This window comes from Rattus norvegicus, chromosome 7 (genome assembly GCF_036323735.1).
Source record: "Rattus norvegicus strain BN/NHsdMcwi chromosome 7, GRCr8, whole genome shotgun sequence".
Taxonomy (NCBI): Eukaryota; Metazoa; Chordata; class Mammalia; order Rodentia; family Muridae; genus Rattus; species Rattus norvegicus.
In genome coordinates this window covers 58,962,661-58,982,215 of record NC_086025.1, presented here as the reverse complement: position 1 = coordinate 58,982,215, position 19,555 = coordinate 58,962,661, and the positions used below count along the sequence as shown (strand labels likewise).

Genomic DNA, 19,555 nt, shown 5'->3' with positions numbered 1-19,555 from the left:
TTTATTTTAAAACATTTCTTGGGGTTGGGGATTTAGCTCAGTGGTAGAGCGCTTGCCTAGGAAGCGCAAGGCCCTGGGTTCGGTCCCCAGCTCCGAAAAAAAGAACCAAAAAAAAAAAAAAAAAGAAAGAAAGAAAGTTGATTTGATGGTTCATTTTGCAGGAACCTTACAAGTGCTTTTTATAGTCTGCACAGGCTCAGTGACATAACTTTTTTAATGTTTGCCCCATTTTTTCCGATGGGAAAATAATTTTGTTGTGAACATCAGGCACAGTGTGCTCCCAAATGAAAACTAACTGGCACATAGATAGTATTCGCACACTACTGTCCTACCTCAGTCCGTCAGAGTGCTGATTGTCTCATGGATGCTGGCCATTGGTCACAAAGGGCTCTGGTAGGTTGCAGGTGCAAGTGAGGGAAGCTTGCAGTCTGTTAGTAAAGCCCTGCCTTACCTTATTCTGCTGTTGTTCCTCCTAAGGTATAAAATAATCACTGGGAAGCCTTCTGGTGCAATATCTGGAGTACAGAAAGCAGAAAACGGACCAATTGACTGGAGTGGAGACATGCCTCTTTCTTGTAGTCTTTCTCAGTAAGTATACCTAACTCGTGACCTTTGGCACCTTGTACTTAAAACTTTTTGTATCTTAAAAATCATAAACGTGCAAATATTTAAGTATATTTCCAGGGCTGGCTTCGTTAGTTATTTCTGTCAGTTTTGTTTTTTGAGCCATAGTCTTGCTATGTAGCCCAGGCTAGCCTTGAACTCAGTATGTAACCCAGACTGATAATTCTCCTTCCTCTGCCCCCCACATGCTGGGGTGACAGGCATTGGCCACCACTGCTGGCTTTCTAGTTTAGTTCTCTTGACTAAGTCAAACCGTGTGGTAATTTGCGTTTGGTGTGATGTAAGCATTCTGAGCTGTAGGCATAATATCCTGAGGACATGGGGTACGCATTCTTCAGATCCTTCTCAGTGTTTTCAAATTCTTTCCAGTGTACTGAGGGACCACAAATAGAGGTATAACTAGGAGTAAGCTTTTAAAAATTGGACTTATAAAAAAATAAGCATTACCAAGTTTAATATTCTCCTTACTTAAAGAAAAAGTTTTATTCAAAGAATACAAAATAAGCATTTCTAGGCCCCTCCCAGTGGCTCAGACTTTTAATCCCATGGGAGGCAGAAGCAGGAGGATCTCTGAGCTCGAAACCAGAACTCTTAGGAATTACATTATCAAGTTATCACAAAGAAAGGATTAATTAATATGAAATTAAAAGTAGCTGGGCATGGCGGTAACATACCTATGATCTCAGCACTCAGGAAGCAGAAGCAGGAGCACCACTAGTTCAAGGCTAGCCTGGGTTATACAGTTCTAGGATAGGCAGGGCTACATAGAGACCCTGACTCAAAAAACAAACTAAAAAGCCAAGGGTAGTTCATGCCTATAACCCCAGCATTTGGGAGGCAGAGGCAGGAAGATCACCATGGGTTTAAGGCCAGCCTGGGCTACCTAATGGGTTTCAGGATAGCTTAAAGTACAGAATGAGACCCTCTCTCAATCCCCTCCTTCCCTTCCCCAAGGAAAAAAAAGTAATGGTAATACTACCCTAAGGTCTTGTTTTTGTTTTTGTTTTTTTACTTTTTTGGAAAATGTTTCTGAAGTAAACTCTTGTAACTAGATTTGCCAAAAGAAGTGTGTTATGTTAGAGAGCAGACCTTTAAGTCACGTGAGCAGTGAAAACTGCTAGTCAGATTGTAGTGACGTGAGAAAGAAAAGACCAAGTTAGCCGTCCTGCGTCCTGTGTGCCAGCCAGCCTTCTGGAAGTTGGCATCAGAAAGGGAAATCCCACACATCTCCACATGTGCAGCCAGAGTGTGGACTCACTGAGAGGACTGGGAATCCGCCAAGCCATGTAAATTATGAGTATGTGAAACAAATGATGGATTTGGACCTGGATCCAATCAATCCCCTGACAATCTCATATGTACAAATACCCCAAAATCTTTGAAAAAATCTAAAGTTCAAACATTTCTGGTTCCAAACCTTTTAGATAAAGGATGCAGCCTATAAAAATAATAACAATTTGTGTTAGTCAGTGTTTTATTGCTGTAAAGAGACACCGTGACCAAGGCAACACTTGTAAGGAATGCATTTAGTGTTGGGGGCTTACCAACAGCTCCAGAAGTGTGACAGGGAGAGGAAGACACAAAGCAGCGCTCTCTAATCCTCTCAGATAACGCCACTCCATGACTCCAAGCAGCCAACTCACACCATCCCACAAGTCCTCTGATTGTGTTTTCTTTGTAGATGTAACTTTGACGTTCTCTCTTCAAATAATGTTTTGAAATACTGTTTTAGGGGTCTTCAGGCACTGCTTACCCCAGTTCTTGCAAACATACTTGAAGCTGATCAGGAGAAGTGCTGGGGCTTTGACCAGTTCTTTGCAGAGACTAGTGATGTGCTGCACCGAATGGTAATCCATGTTTTCTCGCTACAGCACATGACAGCGCTTAAGATCTATATTCATAGCTATAACACGTAAGTGGCTCTGCGTTCTTGTCCTGTCCATGATTGTGTAATGTAATAATCTATGCTTGCATAATGTAATAAACATCTGAACCGGGAAAACAAATAGAAAAAATGCCTTACCTTCACAAATAGCACACATGTCTCATTAGTAAAACTAAGTTTAAGTACTTATAAAGTTCTGATCCTTACTGGAAATAAAAAGGATTGATTTTCTTAAGTGCATAGGTAGTTACTTTGTACTGAAACTGCAGGTCTGACAGAGCTGATTCTATGACTTCTTTCAAGTGCCATGCATGTATTGATAAAAATGAGCCATTGGGGTTGGGGATTTAGCTCAGTGGTAGAGTGCTTGTCTAGCAAGCACAAGGCCCTGGGTTCGGTCCCCAGCTCCGGAAAAAAAAAATGATCCATTTAATTGAAGGTATGGCCTAAGGTTTATAGTGGAATTCTAAATCTAGTTTAGCCTTATTTGTATAGTTAGTATAACACTTTATGGGTATTAAAGAAATATTCAAAATTGGTTTTGCATAAATGAAAACATACCATGGAATTTTCTTAGCTCTCATGTAATAAGACTGCATATGACTGGACTGGAGAGTTGGCTCAGTGGTTAAGAGCACTGACTGCGGGGTTGGGGATTTAGCTCAGCGGTAGAGCGCTTGCCTAGCTAGTGCAAGGCCCTGGGTTCGGTCCCCAGCTCCGAAAAAAAGAAAAAAAAAAAAAAAAAGAGCACTGACTGCTCTTCCAGAGGTCCTGAGTTCAATTCCCAGCAACCACCTGATGGTTCACAACCATCTGTAATGAGATCTGATGTTCTCTTCTGGTGTGTCTGAAGACAGCTACAGTGTGCTTATATATAATAAGTAAAAAAAAAAAAAAAAAACTTTGAAGAAAACTGCATATGACTAAAGGTACACCTGCATGTAAAACTAGGGAAAGAGTTAGAGGATTGTATCAAAGTAAATGTATTTGCAGTGACAGTTTACTATGTGGCAAGGTGCTATCACTGAGGGAAACTGGAGGAGAGGAGAGGCATCTGCATGCATTATTTCTTACAACTGCATGATGCAGTTGGTAATCCTAGTACTTGGAAGATAGGGGCAGGAGGGTCGTCATAAGCTCACAGCCAGCCGGGTCTGCAGAGAGTTCCAGGCTGGCCAGGGCATTATATTGGTTCAGAAAGCAGAACCCCCAAACAAGAAAGGGAGGAAGGAAGGAAGGAAGGAAGGAAGGAAGGAAGGAAGGAAGGAATCATCAGATTCATTCTTTGCGCCTTAGTCTGACAGAATTTAAATAACAGTTTACATGTCATAAATTCATGGACAGGCAGCCAGAGCACTAAGGAGGCCCCGGGTGTGATTCTCTCATGGAGGCTCACCGTTGTCTGTAACTCTTAATCTAGGGCATTTGATGGCATCTGGCCTCTGCGGTGTATCAGACATACATGTAGGCAAAACACCCATACATGTTCAAGAAAAATAAATTTTTAAAAGTGTTGTTTTGTTTTGAAATTCATAAAGGGGTTTGAGGTGTAGCCAGCTCTGTGGAGAGTGTCTTCTTAGCATTCAGGACCCCCAACTTCAACCATGAGCACCAAAACCTCGACAGAAAAGAGAACGAGCAGAGTTTACATAGAATATGTAGATAGTAGTCTGATAATTAGATAGTAGTAGTCTGATAATTAGATTTGATACGAGATAAACAAAATGTAAGCCCAGCAATACTAACATAACACTAGATTATTTTTGTCACGTTGTGGGTCTTTATCGAAGAATCAGCTGATGCCATTGCTACATGCTGCATTTCCACTGGGCTTAAACTAGCCATCCAAGCCTGAGCCAATGAGAAAGCAGCTTGAGGTAGAGCCACATCTCATCGCTGCTTTTCTTTGCTTCTATGCATCTCTTCCAGGGGAATTACCTTTTCTCCTAACACTTCATTGTGAGAATACTCTGATTTCATGGTGTGTTTAACAACAGTCTAGGAGTTGTGTTCTGAGCCCTGCTCTTGACTCTGGTATATGTAAGCCATTTGGTCCTCAGCATAAGATGGGCCCGGGTCACATGGGACCCGGCTAGCATATTTTGGTGTCCTTATTAACAAGGCAGTTTGAAGGAATCAGAGAAAGAACTGGAAGAGCTTGAAGGGGCTCGAGACCCCATATGTACAACAATGCCAAGCAACCAGAGCTTCCAGGGACTAAGCCACTGCCTAAAGACTATACATGGACTGACCCTGGACTCTGACCTCATAGGTAGCAATGAATATCCTAGTAAGAGCACCAGTGGAAGGGGAAGCCCTGGGTCCTGCTAAGACTGAACCCCCAGTGAACTAGACTGGTGGGGGGAGGGCGGCAATGGGGGGAGGGTTGGGAGGGGAACACCCATAAGGAAGGGGAGGGGGGAGGGGGATGTTTGCCTGGATACCGGGAAAGGGAATAACACTCGAAATGTATATAAGAAATACTCAAGTTAATAAAAAAAAAAACAAAAAAAAACAAGGCAGTTTGTCAGCGCTGTCCTCAGAGTCACTCCCAGGTGAGCGGGCGGTCGCTGTGCCCATTCAGTTTACTACGTACGTCTAACTCTACCCAGCATTCCATCATTCTCCCTTAAACCTCCCTCACAGAGCTGCTGTGTTCCATGAACTGGTCTATAAACAAACCAAGATTATTTCTTCAAATCAAGAACTTATCTACGAAGGACGACGCTTGGTCCTAGAACTTGGAAGACTAGCCCAGCATTTCCCTAAAACCACAGAAGAAAATCCTATCTTTGTCACAAGCCGGGAACAACTCAATTCCATAGGTCTGAGATATGAAAAAAGTAAGCCATCTTTTTGTCACATTGTAAATGGTCATTAAAAGCAAACATCTGTCATTGTAAAACTGATGCTTTCTATAAAGCTGACATTGATTTTAATGTAAAGCTTTCTATAAATGTTGAAATTTCCTAAGTTTAGTTTATAAAGATTACAAAATTGAAAAGCCTCATAATCTTCTATTTCAGTTCAACATTTTGTTTTGTGAAGTGATGGTTTGTTGTGTTTTACTGTAACTTTTTTCAGTGTTTTGCTAACTCCCAAAATCATATAACTTTCAGCCAATATTTGTTCTAACCACATGTATAGGACATTCTGCCATTCTTCAGAGTTAAGAGAAAAGTAGATCTACATCTTTGAATTTATTTAAAATTCATTTAGTCAGAGTTTTGCAATCATTTGAGACTTCAGTATTAGACTGAAAGGCAGTATGGGTTTCATTGTGCTAAATGTATTTAATAAGAAAATGAGGCTGGCACTTGTCATGGAAGCCTGGTGCCTGAGTTCAATCCCAGAACCCTGTGAAGGTGGAAGGAGACAGCCAGCTGCACAAAGTTGTCTCTGGCTTCTACACTGCTATGGCATGTGTGCGCACACACACTTATGACTAGCTAGGGAAGGAGCATTATTGTCTCAAGCGGAAATGGGGTGGTGTGTGTGTAGGTACATACTGAATGGCAGAAGGCCAGAGGAGTCTCCTCCCATCTGTGTGAGGATAACTCACACACACACACACACACACACACACACACACACACAGCCGCTGCACCTGCAGCTTTTCACACGGGTGCTGAGTTCAGGCCTCACAACTGCATGTCAAGTGTTCTGCCCTGCCACCCAGCATCTCCCTAGTCTTCTCTTCTCTTCTCTGAAGCTAAGGAGAGAACCGGGAGAATTGCCTCACACTTCCTTGTGTTATTTAGACAATCTCCTGTCATATAAAGAATGATCATTTATCCAAGCATTCTTATTTCTAATTCTAAGTCCTCTGCTTCATATTTCAGTTTCCCTACCTAAAATACATCCACGCTATGACCTGGACGGGGACGCCAGCATGGCCAAGGTTAGTGTTTCATGAGTTATCAGTAGGCACATGAATCAATGTGCTCCATCTCTGTATGTGACTTAGGAAACAGTGTCCTAAAGTATTACCCATTCCAAGCTGTTTCACATTCTAGTTTCCTTTGTTGAACGTGATAAGAGGAAATGCTCTCCAATGAAACATGTTTATATAATGTTAATAAATGAAATGTTTATTACAGCTACATCTGTCTGGCTGTCAGACGTTGGTAGTTTATTTTCCTGATGTTTAAGTTTCTCTCGCCTTGTTCACTGTTGGCAGCAAGTCCTAACGTTGTCTCTCACTAGGCAGTGACCGGGGTTGTGTGCTACGCCTGCAGAACTGCTGGCACCCTGCTGCTCTATCAAGAACTAATGCGGAAGGGGGTGCGGTGGCTGATGTAAGTAACCAACCCTAGTCCGGTAAGCGCTCTTCCCCCTGACTCCCTAAACCAGGGGCCTCGGGCACCACATCCCTCTGCTGCTGCAGGCAGCCGAGTACTGGCTCAACCTGCCTCTCACTTTTCCACAGACAGCGATGTTTTGTTGACTCCCTACCGTTACCTAGAGACATACAGGACAGGCTGTCTGGACTGTAGACCCGCACAGCTCTGTGGAGCACGCAGTCCTGGAAGACTTTTTCATGACATATCTAAGCTGGTCAGTTTTCTAGGGATCCGTCCCTCAGTCTTCCTCCACATCTACCCTGGCACACACCCCTTTTTAGCAGAACTGCTGAGCTACTGCTCATAACTATGTAATTCACTCATTTAAATGTACAGCGTGGGATGGCAACCCCTACTGAGGTCAGGCCATTCCGGCACTTCAGAAGTCCTGTGCCCAGTGGCTTCTCTCCCACTCCCGAGCCCTGACACAGCACTAATACCCTCCCTGCATAGATTTGCCTGTTGAGACATTTCACGTACCTGGAAGCACACCCACACGTATATACTCACCCAGACCAGCAGCCTAAAACTCATTGCTAATCATTTAATATAGTTATTTGAAAACAGAGGATTGACCTAATGAAATATTCTCCTGAAAATTACCTTAGGAATACAAGAATTAAGTTGGGGATACAGCTTAGATGGTAAAGTGCTCGCAAGGATGAAGATTTGAGTTCCATGCTCAGAACCCATACATTTGTTTTTAACAAAGGAAGTGGGGGCATAATGGCATAGACTTACAACCCCACCCTGAGAAGGCAGAGACAGGCCAGCTAGTCAGCCTTTCTGGCCCGCTGGCCAGCCTAATTTGCAAGACCCAGGTCTCAGAGAAAGACCCTTCTGAAGAAAGGTGGTACTGGAGGAAAGACGCTGGTGGTTGACTCCTGACCTCTATCCTCCCTTCTCTCCTTCCCCTCCCCTTCCCCTTTCTCCCCTCCTCTCTTGCACCTCCCTCTCCCTCACCCCACCCCCCACATTGTGCCGTGGCTAAGCGCATCATTTATCGATTGTGCGTCCTGCACACATACAGTGTGACCTTGATGCCAAAGGCCCCAGGGCATGCTCTCCTGGGCTCAGCTCACTGCTGTTGCTTGGGACAGCCTCCATATGCTTTCACCCATTCGTTCTTACACAGATGTGTCCATACCCTTGCATTGTTCCTATCCCTGCCTCTAGTTTTGAGCTGCTGGCTTACCCTGTAGCCCAGACTGCTCTCTAGTTCTTGATCTTCTTGCCTCTACCTCCCAGGTGCTAGGACTACAGCTGGCTCCTAATAACTTAGGTTTCTTTCCTGTGTCTAGCCTTGTGTCAAACTAAGCACACAGCCCTGTGCTTATAACAGCTTCCATGTGGTCACAGGCTGTTGTAGAAAACTCTGTGCTCGTGGGTAGCTTAATACTGAGGCTTGGTGTGCAGCTAGACGAATTAAATATGCCAGTACAGATGGCATTTGCTTTTCCTCTTTTTCTGTCACTGTTCAGTGGTTCAATGGGTTTTTATTTATTTATTTATTTATTTATTTATTTATTTATTTATTATAGTTTAAGGGTTTTTTTGTTTGTTTGTTTGTTTTCCTTTTTTTGGAGCTGGGGACCGAACCCAGGGCCTTCCGCTTGCTAGGCAAGCGCTCTACCACTGAGCTAAATCCCCAACCCTATAGTTTAAGTTTTAAAAAGCTTTTCATGTAGTCCACTGTATTAGGTTTTCTTTTAAAGGATCCCTGGGTGTGTTAGGATTCATTACTCACATGTAATGTCTTCTTTGTCTTTTATTTTTACTCTCTCTAAAAGTAATCCATGACCATAAAAAAACACAGACTTTGGGCCGTGTTTGCTGATTGCTATTGTAGTTGAAGCCTTTTCATTATGAGTTCACTGTGTCTGTATCGTTCTCTCAGAGATCCCATTTGACAGAAGTGGCAAAATTGCCTAATGACATAAATGTCACATGACCATTGTCAGAGTTTGATCCTTACTGTAATTTTAATGCCTTGGGTTTCTGAACTGTAACCTAATTACTAGTGATGGTCTGTGAAGTATAAATGCCCCAGATATGGAAGAGTCCTACTTCTTTTCTTTTCTTAAGACTTACCCACTGCAGAGGGTAACACGCTGGGTAGAGACTGCGCAGATAATGCTTTGAATGATACCTTAAAAAATTTCGTTTGCCATTTAAAATTTATGAAGTGTGTTTAAAATAGAGTTTCATTGGGGTTGGGGATTTGGCTCAGCGGTAGAGCACTTGCCTAGCGAGCGCAAGGCCCTGGGTTCGGTCCCCAGCTCCGAAAAAAAGAAAAAGGAAAAAAAAAAATAGAGTTTCATTATAATTGGTGGCAGCCCTTAGGCAGCACTTGGACTAAGGGCCTTCGTTGTTTTCCAGTGAACTAGTTAAAGACGACTACAATGAGACTGTCCACAAGAAGACAGAAGTTGTGATCACACTGGATTTCTGCATCAGAAACATTGAGAAGACTGTGAAAGTGTGAGTGCCAGCGCCCTGCCGGGGCTCTGAATGCTCAGCCGAGTTCCTGTCCTGTCCTAATCACCTTCAACACATCGAGCACAGTGTTGAGAGCGCACTCATGGAGCAGCCCTGGCTTAGTGGCTGCTTCGTCTCCCAAGAGAGCAAGAGGTTTCTCATAAGGACTTAGTCTGTCATCCAATTGGCATCTCCCACCTTTCCCAAATGACGAGGCAGTGGAGGTGGGATCGCCTCGTCCATCTCGGAGACAGAGCTGAACAGGACAGACCATAAGTAGCTTCTGGAACAGTGTTCTGGTAGTCTTTGGAATTTTAGGAACAATGTCTTTTGGGGTCAGTAGGATGTGTGAGTGGGTAAGGGTGCTTACTGCACAAGTGTGGTGACCCTAGTGCTGGCTCCAGAGCCCACATAGGTCAGAAGGAGGGTAGCATTGCCAGTTAACTCTGACCTTCCCATGTGCGCTGTGGCATACACAGTCCAGCCCATGCATGCTCATACAACGTTAGTAAGTTTAAAAAGTCACAGAATTTTAACAATGACTTTTAGTTTATTCCCATTTTCTTGTCTCTAAGAATGTATTTTGTAACAATGATAATTTAAATAGCCTTTCAGAATACACTGTTTATTCTGCAGGGAAACATAGTAAATGTAGTCAATATGTCTAACTGACGTTTACATTTATAATGATGTACATGCATTCTGAAGTCTGTATTTCACCATCCTCCTGGCAGTGGGGTGATTTGAAATGACCTTGCCCTCTGTATTTTATCCTAATCCACCCATGTATAATGGACGTCAGGCTGTGCTGATCTCAGCGCACACATCCCCAGCCTCCTGGTAGGAGTTGAGACAGTGCCGCAGTGTGCTGTCCACACCCTCCTGCTCTGTGGCCCTCCATCCCATGACTAAGGTCACTACTACTAATGACCGTGCTGTGGGTGCAATATGCAGAGTGGAGCGTAGGACAGGGGCAGCCTGGCCTAGGCTGTGAGGAGTAACACACGTGTGACTTCATCAGACCACACCTGCAGCCACCTACAACAGCCCACAGGTGGAGGGGGCAGTGTAGGAAATTCCTTCTTCAGGAAGGCAGCAAAGACCTCTTAGAGTCTCTTAGCATATAGACCTTGAGTACATTCTTATTAAAAGATCATGATAATAATATTCCCTTCATAAAGGCAGGTAAGAGCCTCATTTACCGCACTCATCCGTCTCCTGGTGCTGTGTTTCCTGGCAGATATGAGAAGTTGATGAAGGTCAGCCTGGACGCCGCAGAGCTGGGTGAGATTTCAGACATACACACCAAGCTGCTGAGAGTGAGTACTGGGGCCGTGGCCGCTACAGGCCGTGATCTGCTCCTCCGCTGCTGAGAGCCAGTGAGAACCTGAGTGGTGTCTCTAGAGCTCCCTGGAGAAGAGTCGCCTGCTCCCTTTCTAAGAGACTATATATGTGATTCTATGATTATAGCCTACCCTATTATATATGTATATATGCATATATTTAGCTATCTATAACGTACATAATTATATCTTACTACATATTCTTAGTTACACACACACACCCCATTTCGGCATACAGTTTTGTACTATTTCCAGATACATTCTGTATTTTCAACACACTGTGCATCTTTTTGCTCCTACCTCCCACCCACATTTTCGGCATTTTTTTATGGCTTCGTCTTTCACCTTAGTGCTGGTGTGGATGTTCAGAGCGTGGGTCCTTAGCATCAGGCAAGGGTAGGTGCTTACACTTGCTTAGAAATAACTGCAAATCCTCAAGTACGAGCTGTCGTAATAAAAAAAGGACTTGGGATTCTCAGCAGTGAATTGTTTCTATAACTAAAAAAGGCAGTAAGAACAGAGTTTGCTGAGCATAAAATAGGAGGTGTCTGAATGGATTTACTCGTTAGAGCAGAAGCGCCCACAGTTTTGTACCCTGAAACCTGATTTTTATTCCTGGGTTGCCTCTGTTTACCCAAAGACTCCAAATGGGCTACATAAGGGCCTTTTAAAAGATTTACATTATTTTTAAATTATGTGTATATGTGTGTTGCTATGCATTTGTGTGCACAGGTGTGCATGCCTTGAATCCCTCTGGAGCTGGAGTTACAGGCAGCTGTGAGCACCTGATGTGGGAATTGAACTCTGGTCCTCTGGAAGAGCAGTATATGCTCTTTAACCACTGAGCCATCTCTCCAGTCACCATGAGGCCTTTATTAGCTCTTTGTAGCATTTAAGGAATCCATAAAATGGACGTTAAATTGAAATGTAAAGCGCCCATAAGACAGCTTGATAAAGAAAGGCATTTTTTGCTTAATACCCTGAGAGGATTCCCAGAATCCTCCTGACAAAAGAATGCCAACTCCATAAAGTGTCTGCACCCACACATATCCACATAAAGAAAGAAAATGTAATTAAAAGACTTTTTAATTAAGGAAGTGACGCTCAGGGGCTGGATAGATTGGTTGGTAGGACCTGAGCTCAGTCTCCCAGAACCAGTGTGCTGTGGTGCACATTAGTAATCCCAGGGCTGGAGAAGGAGCTCCCCAAGACTGCCCAGTGTTTAGTTCATTTGGCAATTCCAGCCACATTTGTTTCTCAGAAATGGTGAGGCCTCCGAGGAGTGACCCCCCCCCAAGCTGACCTCTACCCTGCTTGTACGGGGAAATACACAAATACAGGGAACTCAATGGCAGCAGCCTGCGCCTCTCCTCCTGTGTTGGGCTGATCTCTAGTTGTTCTCTCAGTAGCTTTAGATCTGCTACTGTGCTTTTCCAAAGGCTGAGTCATGGGTGAGTAACAGGTTTGGCGTTTAGTGCCTTGCAGCTGGCAGCATTTCTCAGTAGGATAGAAAATGCCAGAATGTATCACAGTTAGAAGCTGCTTCCCATGAAACTTTTATACACTTTAAGTGATATTTAAAACATTAGAAAAAAGTTTTAGATCTAATGATTTAAATGTCAGAAACAGGGTCAGGAGATGGAGCTCATCTGCTTGAGTTAATACCTAGCATAGAAATTCTAATTTTAAAATAGCACATCACCAGCCCCACCACAAACAAACAGACAGAAAGCGGTAATAAAGGTTTTATGCAGTCCTGTAGCAGCACAGAATGGTGCCCGGTGCCCGAACAGCCGGAATGGCCTCATGGAGAGGTCCACGATGGAGCCCAGCAGAGACCATCTTACCAAGCCTGGGGTAGTTGTCTCTGATTGGACATTTGGATCCAATCCATTGTTCTGACCTAATCATTGTTGTGTTTAGCTTTCCAGCTCTCAGGGAACAATAGAGAGCAGTCTTCAGGACATCAACAGCAGGCTGTCCCCAGGGGGATCGCTGGCTGACACCTGGGCACATCAGGAAGGCACTCATCCAAGAGACAGGAAGTAGGTCTCAACCCGTGGGTAATCTGCGCCTCTCTGTTGTTCTTGGTTGCATTGATTCCAGTAATTCACTGGGGTTTTTCTTCCTTAAACAGTGTAGAAAAGCTACAAGTCTTGTTGAATTGCATCACAGAGATTTACTATCAGTTTAAAAAGGACAAGGCAGAGCGCAGTAAGTAACACTCGCTATTTGCTCACCTGTTGCCCTGGCCTAGCTAGTAGGAAGCAGGGACATGGCCGTGCTTTTATGTGTGGCCGCACTTGGTTGAATGTGCTAAGTTATTGTCAAACCAACCTTTTCCTGTCTAAAAGTGAGGTCACAAACCTAGGTCTTCTGGCGGCCAGGTAGGTAGCACATGGGAACTGCTCCCTGGTGGGCCCAGGGACACTGAAGTCAGCAGCCTTGTCACCGCTGCCTCGCCAGGCCGCCTTTCTAGCTTTGTTTAGTTTCTTGGTTGGTTTTGGTTTTTTGAGACAGGGTTTCTTTGTGTAGCTCTGGTTGTCCTGGAACTTGCTCTGTACACCAGGCTAATCTTAAACAGAAATCCACCAACCTCTGTCTCTTGAGTGCTGGGATTAATTTAGAAACAAAAACTAGAGATACAAGCTTTACAAGCTTTATTCAAATATCCTGACAAAAGTTGGCAGCCTTTATTTTAAAATCAGAACTTTATACTGACCAAATTAAAGCATCAACAGGCCGTCTGTGGCTAGTGGGTCCCTAACCTGCCACAGCCACTTCAGACTCTTTGGGTTCGTAAAGCAGGGATCGCAGAGGAGAGATATGACGCGTGGTGCTCAGCTCTGCGTTAACAAAGTATGCTTTTCCCACTTTCAGGACTAGCGTATAATGAAGAACAGATCCACAAGTTTGATAAGTAAGTGTGCACATTGAGTCAAGGTTCTCCTTGCTCAGCTTTGTTCTTTGCTTCTGCTTGCGATTAATTGCAGTAACAGTGCGATGCAGCCCTGCCTCTCGGAGGTGTTTACTCTGGGCGCACTGTCCAGGTCTGCCCATTTGATATCTTGGATCAGTAAGACAGGAGGAAGACCCTGTTCTGCTCACTCGCTCTTGCCACCTCGGCTGTGCTTACAGCAGGCAGCAAGAGGAGTCCTGTGAGGCCCGCACAGCCATCTTAACTAACTCAGCCAATGAATATCTGGAGCTGGAGAGATGGCTCAGTGGTTAGAAGCACGCTGCTCTTCTGAGCAGGAGCTCAGTTCAGTGCCCAGTACCCACGTCCCATGGTGCACAACTGCCCTTAGCTCCAGCTCTGGTCTCTGAATACTCCAAATCCACAATAATCATAAAAACCATGAATTTTGTATATCTGAAATGTTTTTAATTGGAGGTAGAAGTAGTGAGGTTACATTAATCCTCTGGTTATTTCTAATTTGCAGACAAAAATTGTATTACCATGCAACAAAAGCAATGACCCACTTTACCGATGAATGTGTCAGGAAGTATGAAGCATTTAAAGACACGTCTGAAGAATGGATGCGGTACGTAGCTGTGCGTGGTGCGATGGAGTGCTGTGTGTTTCAGACAGTCCCCAGGAGGCTCTTTGTTAATCACTCTCCTTGGTTTTCAGAAAGATGCTTCATCTTCGGAAACAGCTGCTATCACTGACTAATCAGTGTTTTGACATCGAAGAGGAGGTGTCCAAGTATCAAGACTACACTAACGAGGTAGAGCCCTCAGAGCACAGGAACTGACTGCACTGGGAGGGGCTGCTGCAGTGTGCTTCAAAAGAGGCTGCTAGACACGCGGGCCCTGGCACGTGCCCGTGTCCAGCTCCTCTACAGTGACCCTCACTGCATCTGTGGACTTGTGTGTTCACGTGCATGCCAGGCGACGGCTTTTGGGAGCTGGTTATCTCCTCTCACACGTGAGCTCCAGGATGACGCTCAGGTCGACAGGCTTGGCAGTAGGTGTCCACACTGCTGTGCCGTCTCGCTGGCCCACCACCCACTGGACAATTAAAGACACCTGATAATTCACCTTTTTATTGTTTGTAAGGAGAGTTGTTTTAAAGAGTGTTGATTTCAGTGTTTTCCATTAACAGTTTGAAACGGGTTTTAAAGCTGGTCTGGGGCTGTAGGTCAGTGGTTAAGCATCCACCTAGAGAACACAGGGTTTCCCACATTTCCCGTGAGGTGGGTGCTGGGCAATCCGTGGCCTTCCAGAAGCAGTAAATTGGTTCTTGATTGGTGGTATATGCCTTGTCTGGTGACACATTTGCTTTACATTGTAGTTACAAGAAACTCTGCCTCAGAAAATGCTTGCAGCCTCCAGTGGAATCAAGCACACCGTGGCCCCGATCTACCCCAGTTCTAACACCTTAGTGGAGATGACTCTCGGGTAAGAGGCTTCCTGGGAAATTAAAACAGTGCCGCACACTCTCCTCTTGGTCTGAAATCTTATTCTTACCTTTCAGAATTTTTTTTTAAGATTTATTTATTTATTCTATATAAGTACACGGTAGCTGTCTTCAGACACACCAGAAGAGGGCGTCGGATCTCATTACAGATGGCTGTGAGCCACCGTGTGGTTGTGTGAACATAATTCTAAGATGTTGACCAGAGTTGTGTGTCTGTCTTTGCCTTATACATCTAGTATGAAGAAGCTGAAGGAGGAGATGGAGGGCGTGGTCAAGGAGCTGGCCGAAAACAATCATATTTTAGAAAGGTGAGTGCTGCCGCAGGCTGGGGATGTTACTGCAGCTGGCTCAGTCCCGGCTGTTTGCAGCCCTTAGTCTCTTCAGAAGGTGCAGTCATGAAGGGCCAGGGAAGCCCTGTCCACCGTACGCTTCCCTCTTGGTGTCCTGGGAACTTGGGGTAACCTTTAGCATTGCTTCTGTTGTTACTGGTTTGTTTTTGACAGGGTCTCACTATGTGGCTCTGGCTCTCCTGGAACTCACAGAGACCTGCCTGCCTCTGTCTCCTAAGTGTTGAAATGAAAGGCATGCTTCACTACAAATAGCTGGACATTTCTTTCTAGTAGACAGCTTGCTTGTTTGACCGTGTGAAGACTGTCTTCACATGATTTCTCCAGTCCCAGGGTTCCGAGTTGCTTGTAATACACCAGTGCTCCAACTGGTACTGAGCGGCCTACAGAGCCCTCTGCACACCGCGCACCCACACAAGAGGAAAGCACTAAGTACTAAGGAGTGCGCACAGCCCAATCCAGGGAGACACTGATTTCATACTACCATGCTGAGCAATGGCAGGGAGAAAATGTCCTCCGTGACTGAACTAAGAGCGGAAACCTGGGCAACTCGTGATGTGACTGCCTCAGACCTGAGCCACCCCTTATAGGCAGCACTCGTGGGCGTGGGGCATGATGCTTGTGCTCAGCAGAAGCAGGGAGACAGTAGAGTCGGCCATGCAGTGCTGGCCGCCAGAGGGCCTCTGCTTTTGTTTTGACTGAAGTTTTGGTTGCTGTGCATTCAGAAGCCTCCTGCTGCACAAATACACAGTTTTTGTTTTTGTGGTCCGTCCCCCACCCCTCCGCACAAATACACAGTTACATGAGCAAAATGTTCTGAATCAGAAATGTTTGAGATGGCAGCATTTTTCCAGATAACGAAATGTAAAGGTGGGGTCCCAATACAGGCCCAGCACTTACCTCTGTTTCACATATTCCTTACACACATGAGCCGAAATAATTTTATTCAGTGTCTTAGTACACCTGCACTGTAAGTGCAGCTTGTCCAGTGAGCCAGGTGTGGACTTATCTTGTGGCTACTTGTCAGTACATAAAGGGCTAAGTTCTAGGTTATTTCAGGCTTCAAATCCTAACATTCAGGTTGTGTGACACAGTGAAAGCCAGGACTAGTGAGAGAACATTGTCCTTCCACCCTGTGAGCGCAGGGGCCTGGCCCTCAGTGCTCAGAGGTTTGGTGCCTGAGGCCATCCTCCAATAGTAGCATGCTAGTCCAGGAGCCCCGCTTCCTCCCTCTGGAAACCGTTGTCACCATGTGGTTGCTGGGACTTGAACTCAGAACCTCTGGAAGAGTAGCCAGTGCTCTTAACCACTGAGCCATCTCTCCCACCCGAGATGCTTTCTTTTTTCTATTGTATGCTTTTGACTTTTTGTCAAAAATCAAGTGTCTGTACGTGTGAGGGTTTATTTCAAGGTCTTCGATTCCATTCCATTGGTCAACCTGTCTGTTTCTATAGCAACGCAATGCAGTTTTTATTGCTATTGCTCTGTGGCACAGCTTGAGGTCAGGGATGGTGATTTCTCCAGAAGTTCTTTATTGTTCTGGGTTGTTTTGGCTATCCGGGGATTTTTGTTTTTCCATATGAAGTTGAGAATTGTTCTTTCTATGTCTGTGAAGTATTGAGTTGGGATTTTGATGGGGATTGTGTTGAATCTGTAGATTGCTTTTGGTAAGATGGCCATTTTTACAATATTAATCTACTGATCCAAGAGCATGGGAGATCTTTCCATCTGCTAAGATCTTCTTCAATTTCTTTCTTCAAAGACTTGAAGTTCTTGTCATACAGGTCTTTCACTATTTCACTAAAACAAAACAAACTCCAATTCTTACAACACCTTTTTAATTACTTTAAATATTTTTTTCATTCCTTCCCGTTTTCTCCTAAAAATTTTCCCAGGTCAGGGAGATGGTGCTTGCCACAAGCCTGACAGCCCACCTGGTGGGAAGAGAGGCCTAACTAACTCTCACAATTGTCCTCTGGCCTCGGCACAATACCATGGTGCCAAGATCAGAAGAGGGATTGGCGGTCCCCAGCCCCGAAAAAAAGAACCCAAAAAAAAAAAAAAAAGAAGAGGGATTGGTTTCCTTGGAATGGAGTTACATCCCGATGCTTACGAGCAGCATGTCAGTGCTGGCGACCCACTCTGGTCCTCTGCAAGCTCAGTCAGTGCTTTTTAACTGACGAGCTATCTCTCCATCCACAAGAAGGATTTTTGTTTTTATTTTTAAGCTTGGCGACATGTTGTTTCATTTGATACCACTTCTCAGTAGGAAATAGAGCAAATCACAGGTGTTTAAATTCTTAAAAATAACTATTCCTTGGCCAGCAAGGCAGTGCAACAGATAAAGGCTCTTGCTGTGCAAGCCTGGTGACCTGACTTGAGTCCCCAAAACCAACATTAAAGGTACAAGGAGAGAACTGATTCCACAAAGTAGTCCTCTGACCTCTAGCTATGTGCGTGATGACGATGATGAGGAAGAGGAGGAAGAGGATGATGATGATGAACCATTCTTCTGAAATCTATTCTGTAATTCTCTAGAGTGTTGGGATGTCAAGAACTGGGGTATAGCTCATTGATGGAGTTCTATCCCAGCATGAATGAGGGTTCTACATTCAGTCGCAAAGACATAGGGGAATTCTAGAGAGCATGTGAGTGCATCTGCTGCTAAGATTATCTTTCTTCCCGTTTTGTGTTTTAGGTTTGGGTCTTTGACAATGGATGGTGGCCTCCGCAATGTGGACTGTCTTTAGCTTCTTCGGGAGTCTGGGAAGTTCTAGTTTGCACAAGAAGATGACACTGGGGCACGAAGTGAATGCCTTTATGAATGGCATTCTTATTTCTACAATTCAGTATTTGATGAGGTCGTGTAAATATGTACAGTTTGTAAATACATATACATATATATATATGAATTTTTGGCTGCTGTAAGTAAACAAGACAGATTGACCTCAGTGAGCTGTAGAAGAAAGCCATGACCAGCCAATGCTTTGGGGTGCTCTCCCTAATTCTTCACATGAGGCTGGAGAAATCTATGCTTGGTGCCTAAAGAAAGTATTTTTTGAATTGGCGTCCTTAAAATTTTGAAAGGACTGATAGTTGACACAGTTGTGAATGGAGGAGACACAGGGCTTTGTGATAGGAACCGAACCACGGTTTTACTAGGGTCAGTTCCTCTGACAAGGATGAAGCGGCATTATTTCATTTGACGAGGTGCCCAAATCTGTTTTCCTCGTATGTTTCATTTCAGGTGAATTATTGAGCAAAAACTTTAAAGTGAATTCATTGTTTAAACTATTCATTTTTCGTTTGGTCACAATGTGTAATTGTCATTCAGATCCTCGTATCATTTCAATTGTCTTAAGATGTATATTTCTGTACTTTAATTCTGCTGTTTCATGAAAAATTCTGCCTACTATTTCATGAAAAATAAATTTCTCAATTTTAATGTAAAAAACCTGTGTGCTTTTGTATCTCTAGTTAGAGATGGTCTGCTGTTACTGTGTTTAAATCAGGAATGATTGCCCCACCACAGCCACATCCACCACAGCCATGTCTTCAGGCCACAAATTACCATGAAAGGGCCAGTCTTTTGATGGGAAATTGTTCTCAGAATATCAGATGTGGAGGTGGTACTGTCCCTGTAAACAAAATAACAACACACGCTTCATGCTGCTGTAACTAAATTGGGGCTGGAGAGATGGCTCAGCAGTCAAGAGCACTGACTGCTCTTCCAGAGGTCCTGAGTTCAATTCCCAGCAACCACGTGGTGTCTCAGAACCATCTGTAACGGGATCCGATGCCCTCTTCTGGTGTGTCAGAAGACAGCGACAGTGTGCTTATATACCTAAAATAATAAAGAATTAAATCTTTTTGTAAAATTGCCCCTTAGGATTTTGATTGGCTTGAGTTTTGGTTGGTCAGATTGTTGAAGGACAGTTAGACAAGACCTGTGAGCCCTAAAAGACATTGGAGCACTGAACAGACAACTGTTACCCTAAACTGAGATGCATTCACATTTTATGTTATTGGCGGGCGATCGTGAGTTTTCATTGGCACATAGACCCTTATGGAAGTAAGAGCCAATGCTTGACCTACATAGAACATGCAGTTAC

The 19,555-nt window shown here is 44.2% G+C and overlaps 1 protein-coding gene across 2 annotated transcripts in view; it reads left to right on the top strand.

Moving 5' to 3' along the window:
- Tbk1 (TANK-binding kinase 1) overlaps positions 1-18,897 on the top strand; it is a 33,039-nt gene extending 14,142 nt beyond the window's left edge. Inside the window, exons 4-18 of one of the 2 annotated variants that reach the window (XM_039078743.2) lie at positions 478-588; positions 2,357-2,536; positions 5,156-5,352; positions 6,352-6,410; positions 6,716-6,807; positions 9,232-9,333; positions 10,571-10,649; positions 12,597-12,718; positions 12,811-12,887; positions 13,554-13,593; positions 14,117-14,218; positions 14,308-14,404; positions 14,971-15,077; positions 15,333-15,404; positions 18,142-18,897. In XM_039078743.2, coding sequence (XP_038934671.1) covers positions 478-588; positions 2,357-2,536; positions 5,156-5,352; positions 6,352-6,410; positions 6,716-6,807; positions 9,232-9,333; positions 10,571-10,649; positions 12,597-12,718; positions 12,811-12,887; positions 13,554-13,593; positions 14,117-14,218; positions 14,308-14,404; positions 14,971-15,077; positions 15,333-15,404; positions 18,142-18,193 — 1,489 coding nt within the window. In that variant the 3' untranslated portion in view covers positions 18,194-18,897. The remainder of the gene's footprint in view (positions 1-477; positions 589-2,356; positions 2,537-5,155; positions 5,353-6,351; positions 6,411-6,715; positions 6,808-9,231; positions 9,334-10,570; positions 10,650-12,596; positions 12,719-12,810; positions 12,888-13,553; positions 13,594-14,116; positions 14,219-14,307; positions 14,405-14,970; positions 15,078-15,332; positions 15,405-18,141) is intronic. The other variant, NM_001106786.1, reaches the window with a different exon arrangement.
- Positions 18,898-19,555: the final 658 nt, after the last annotated feature.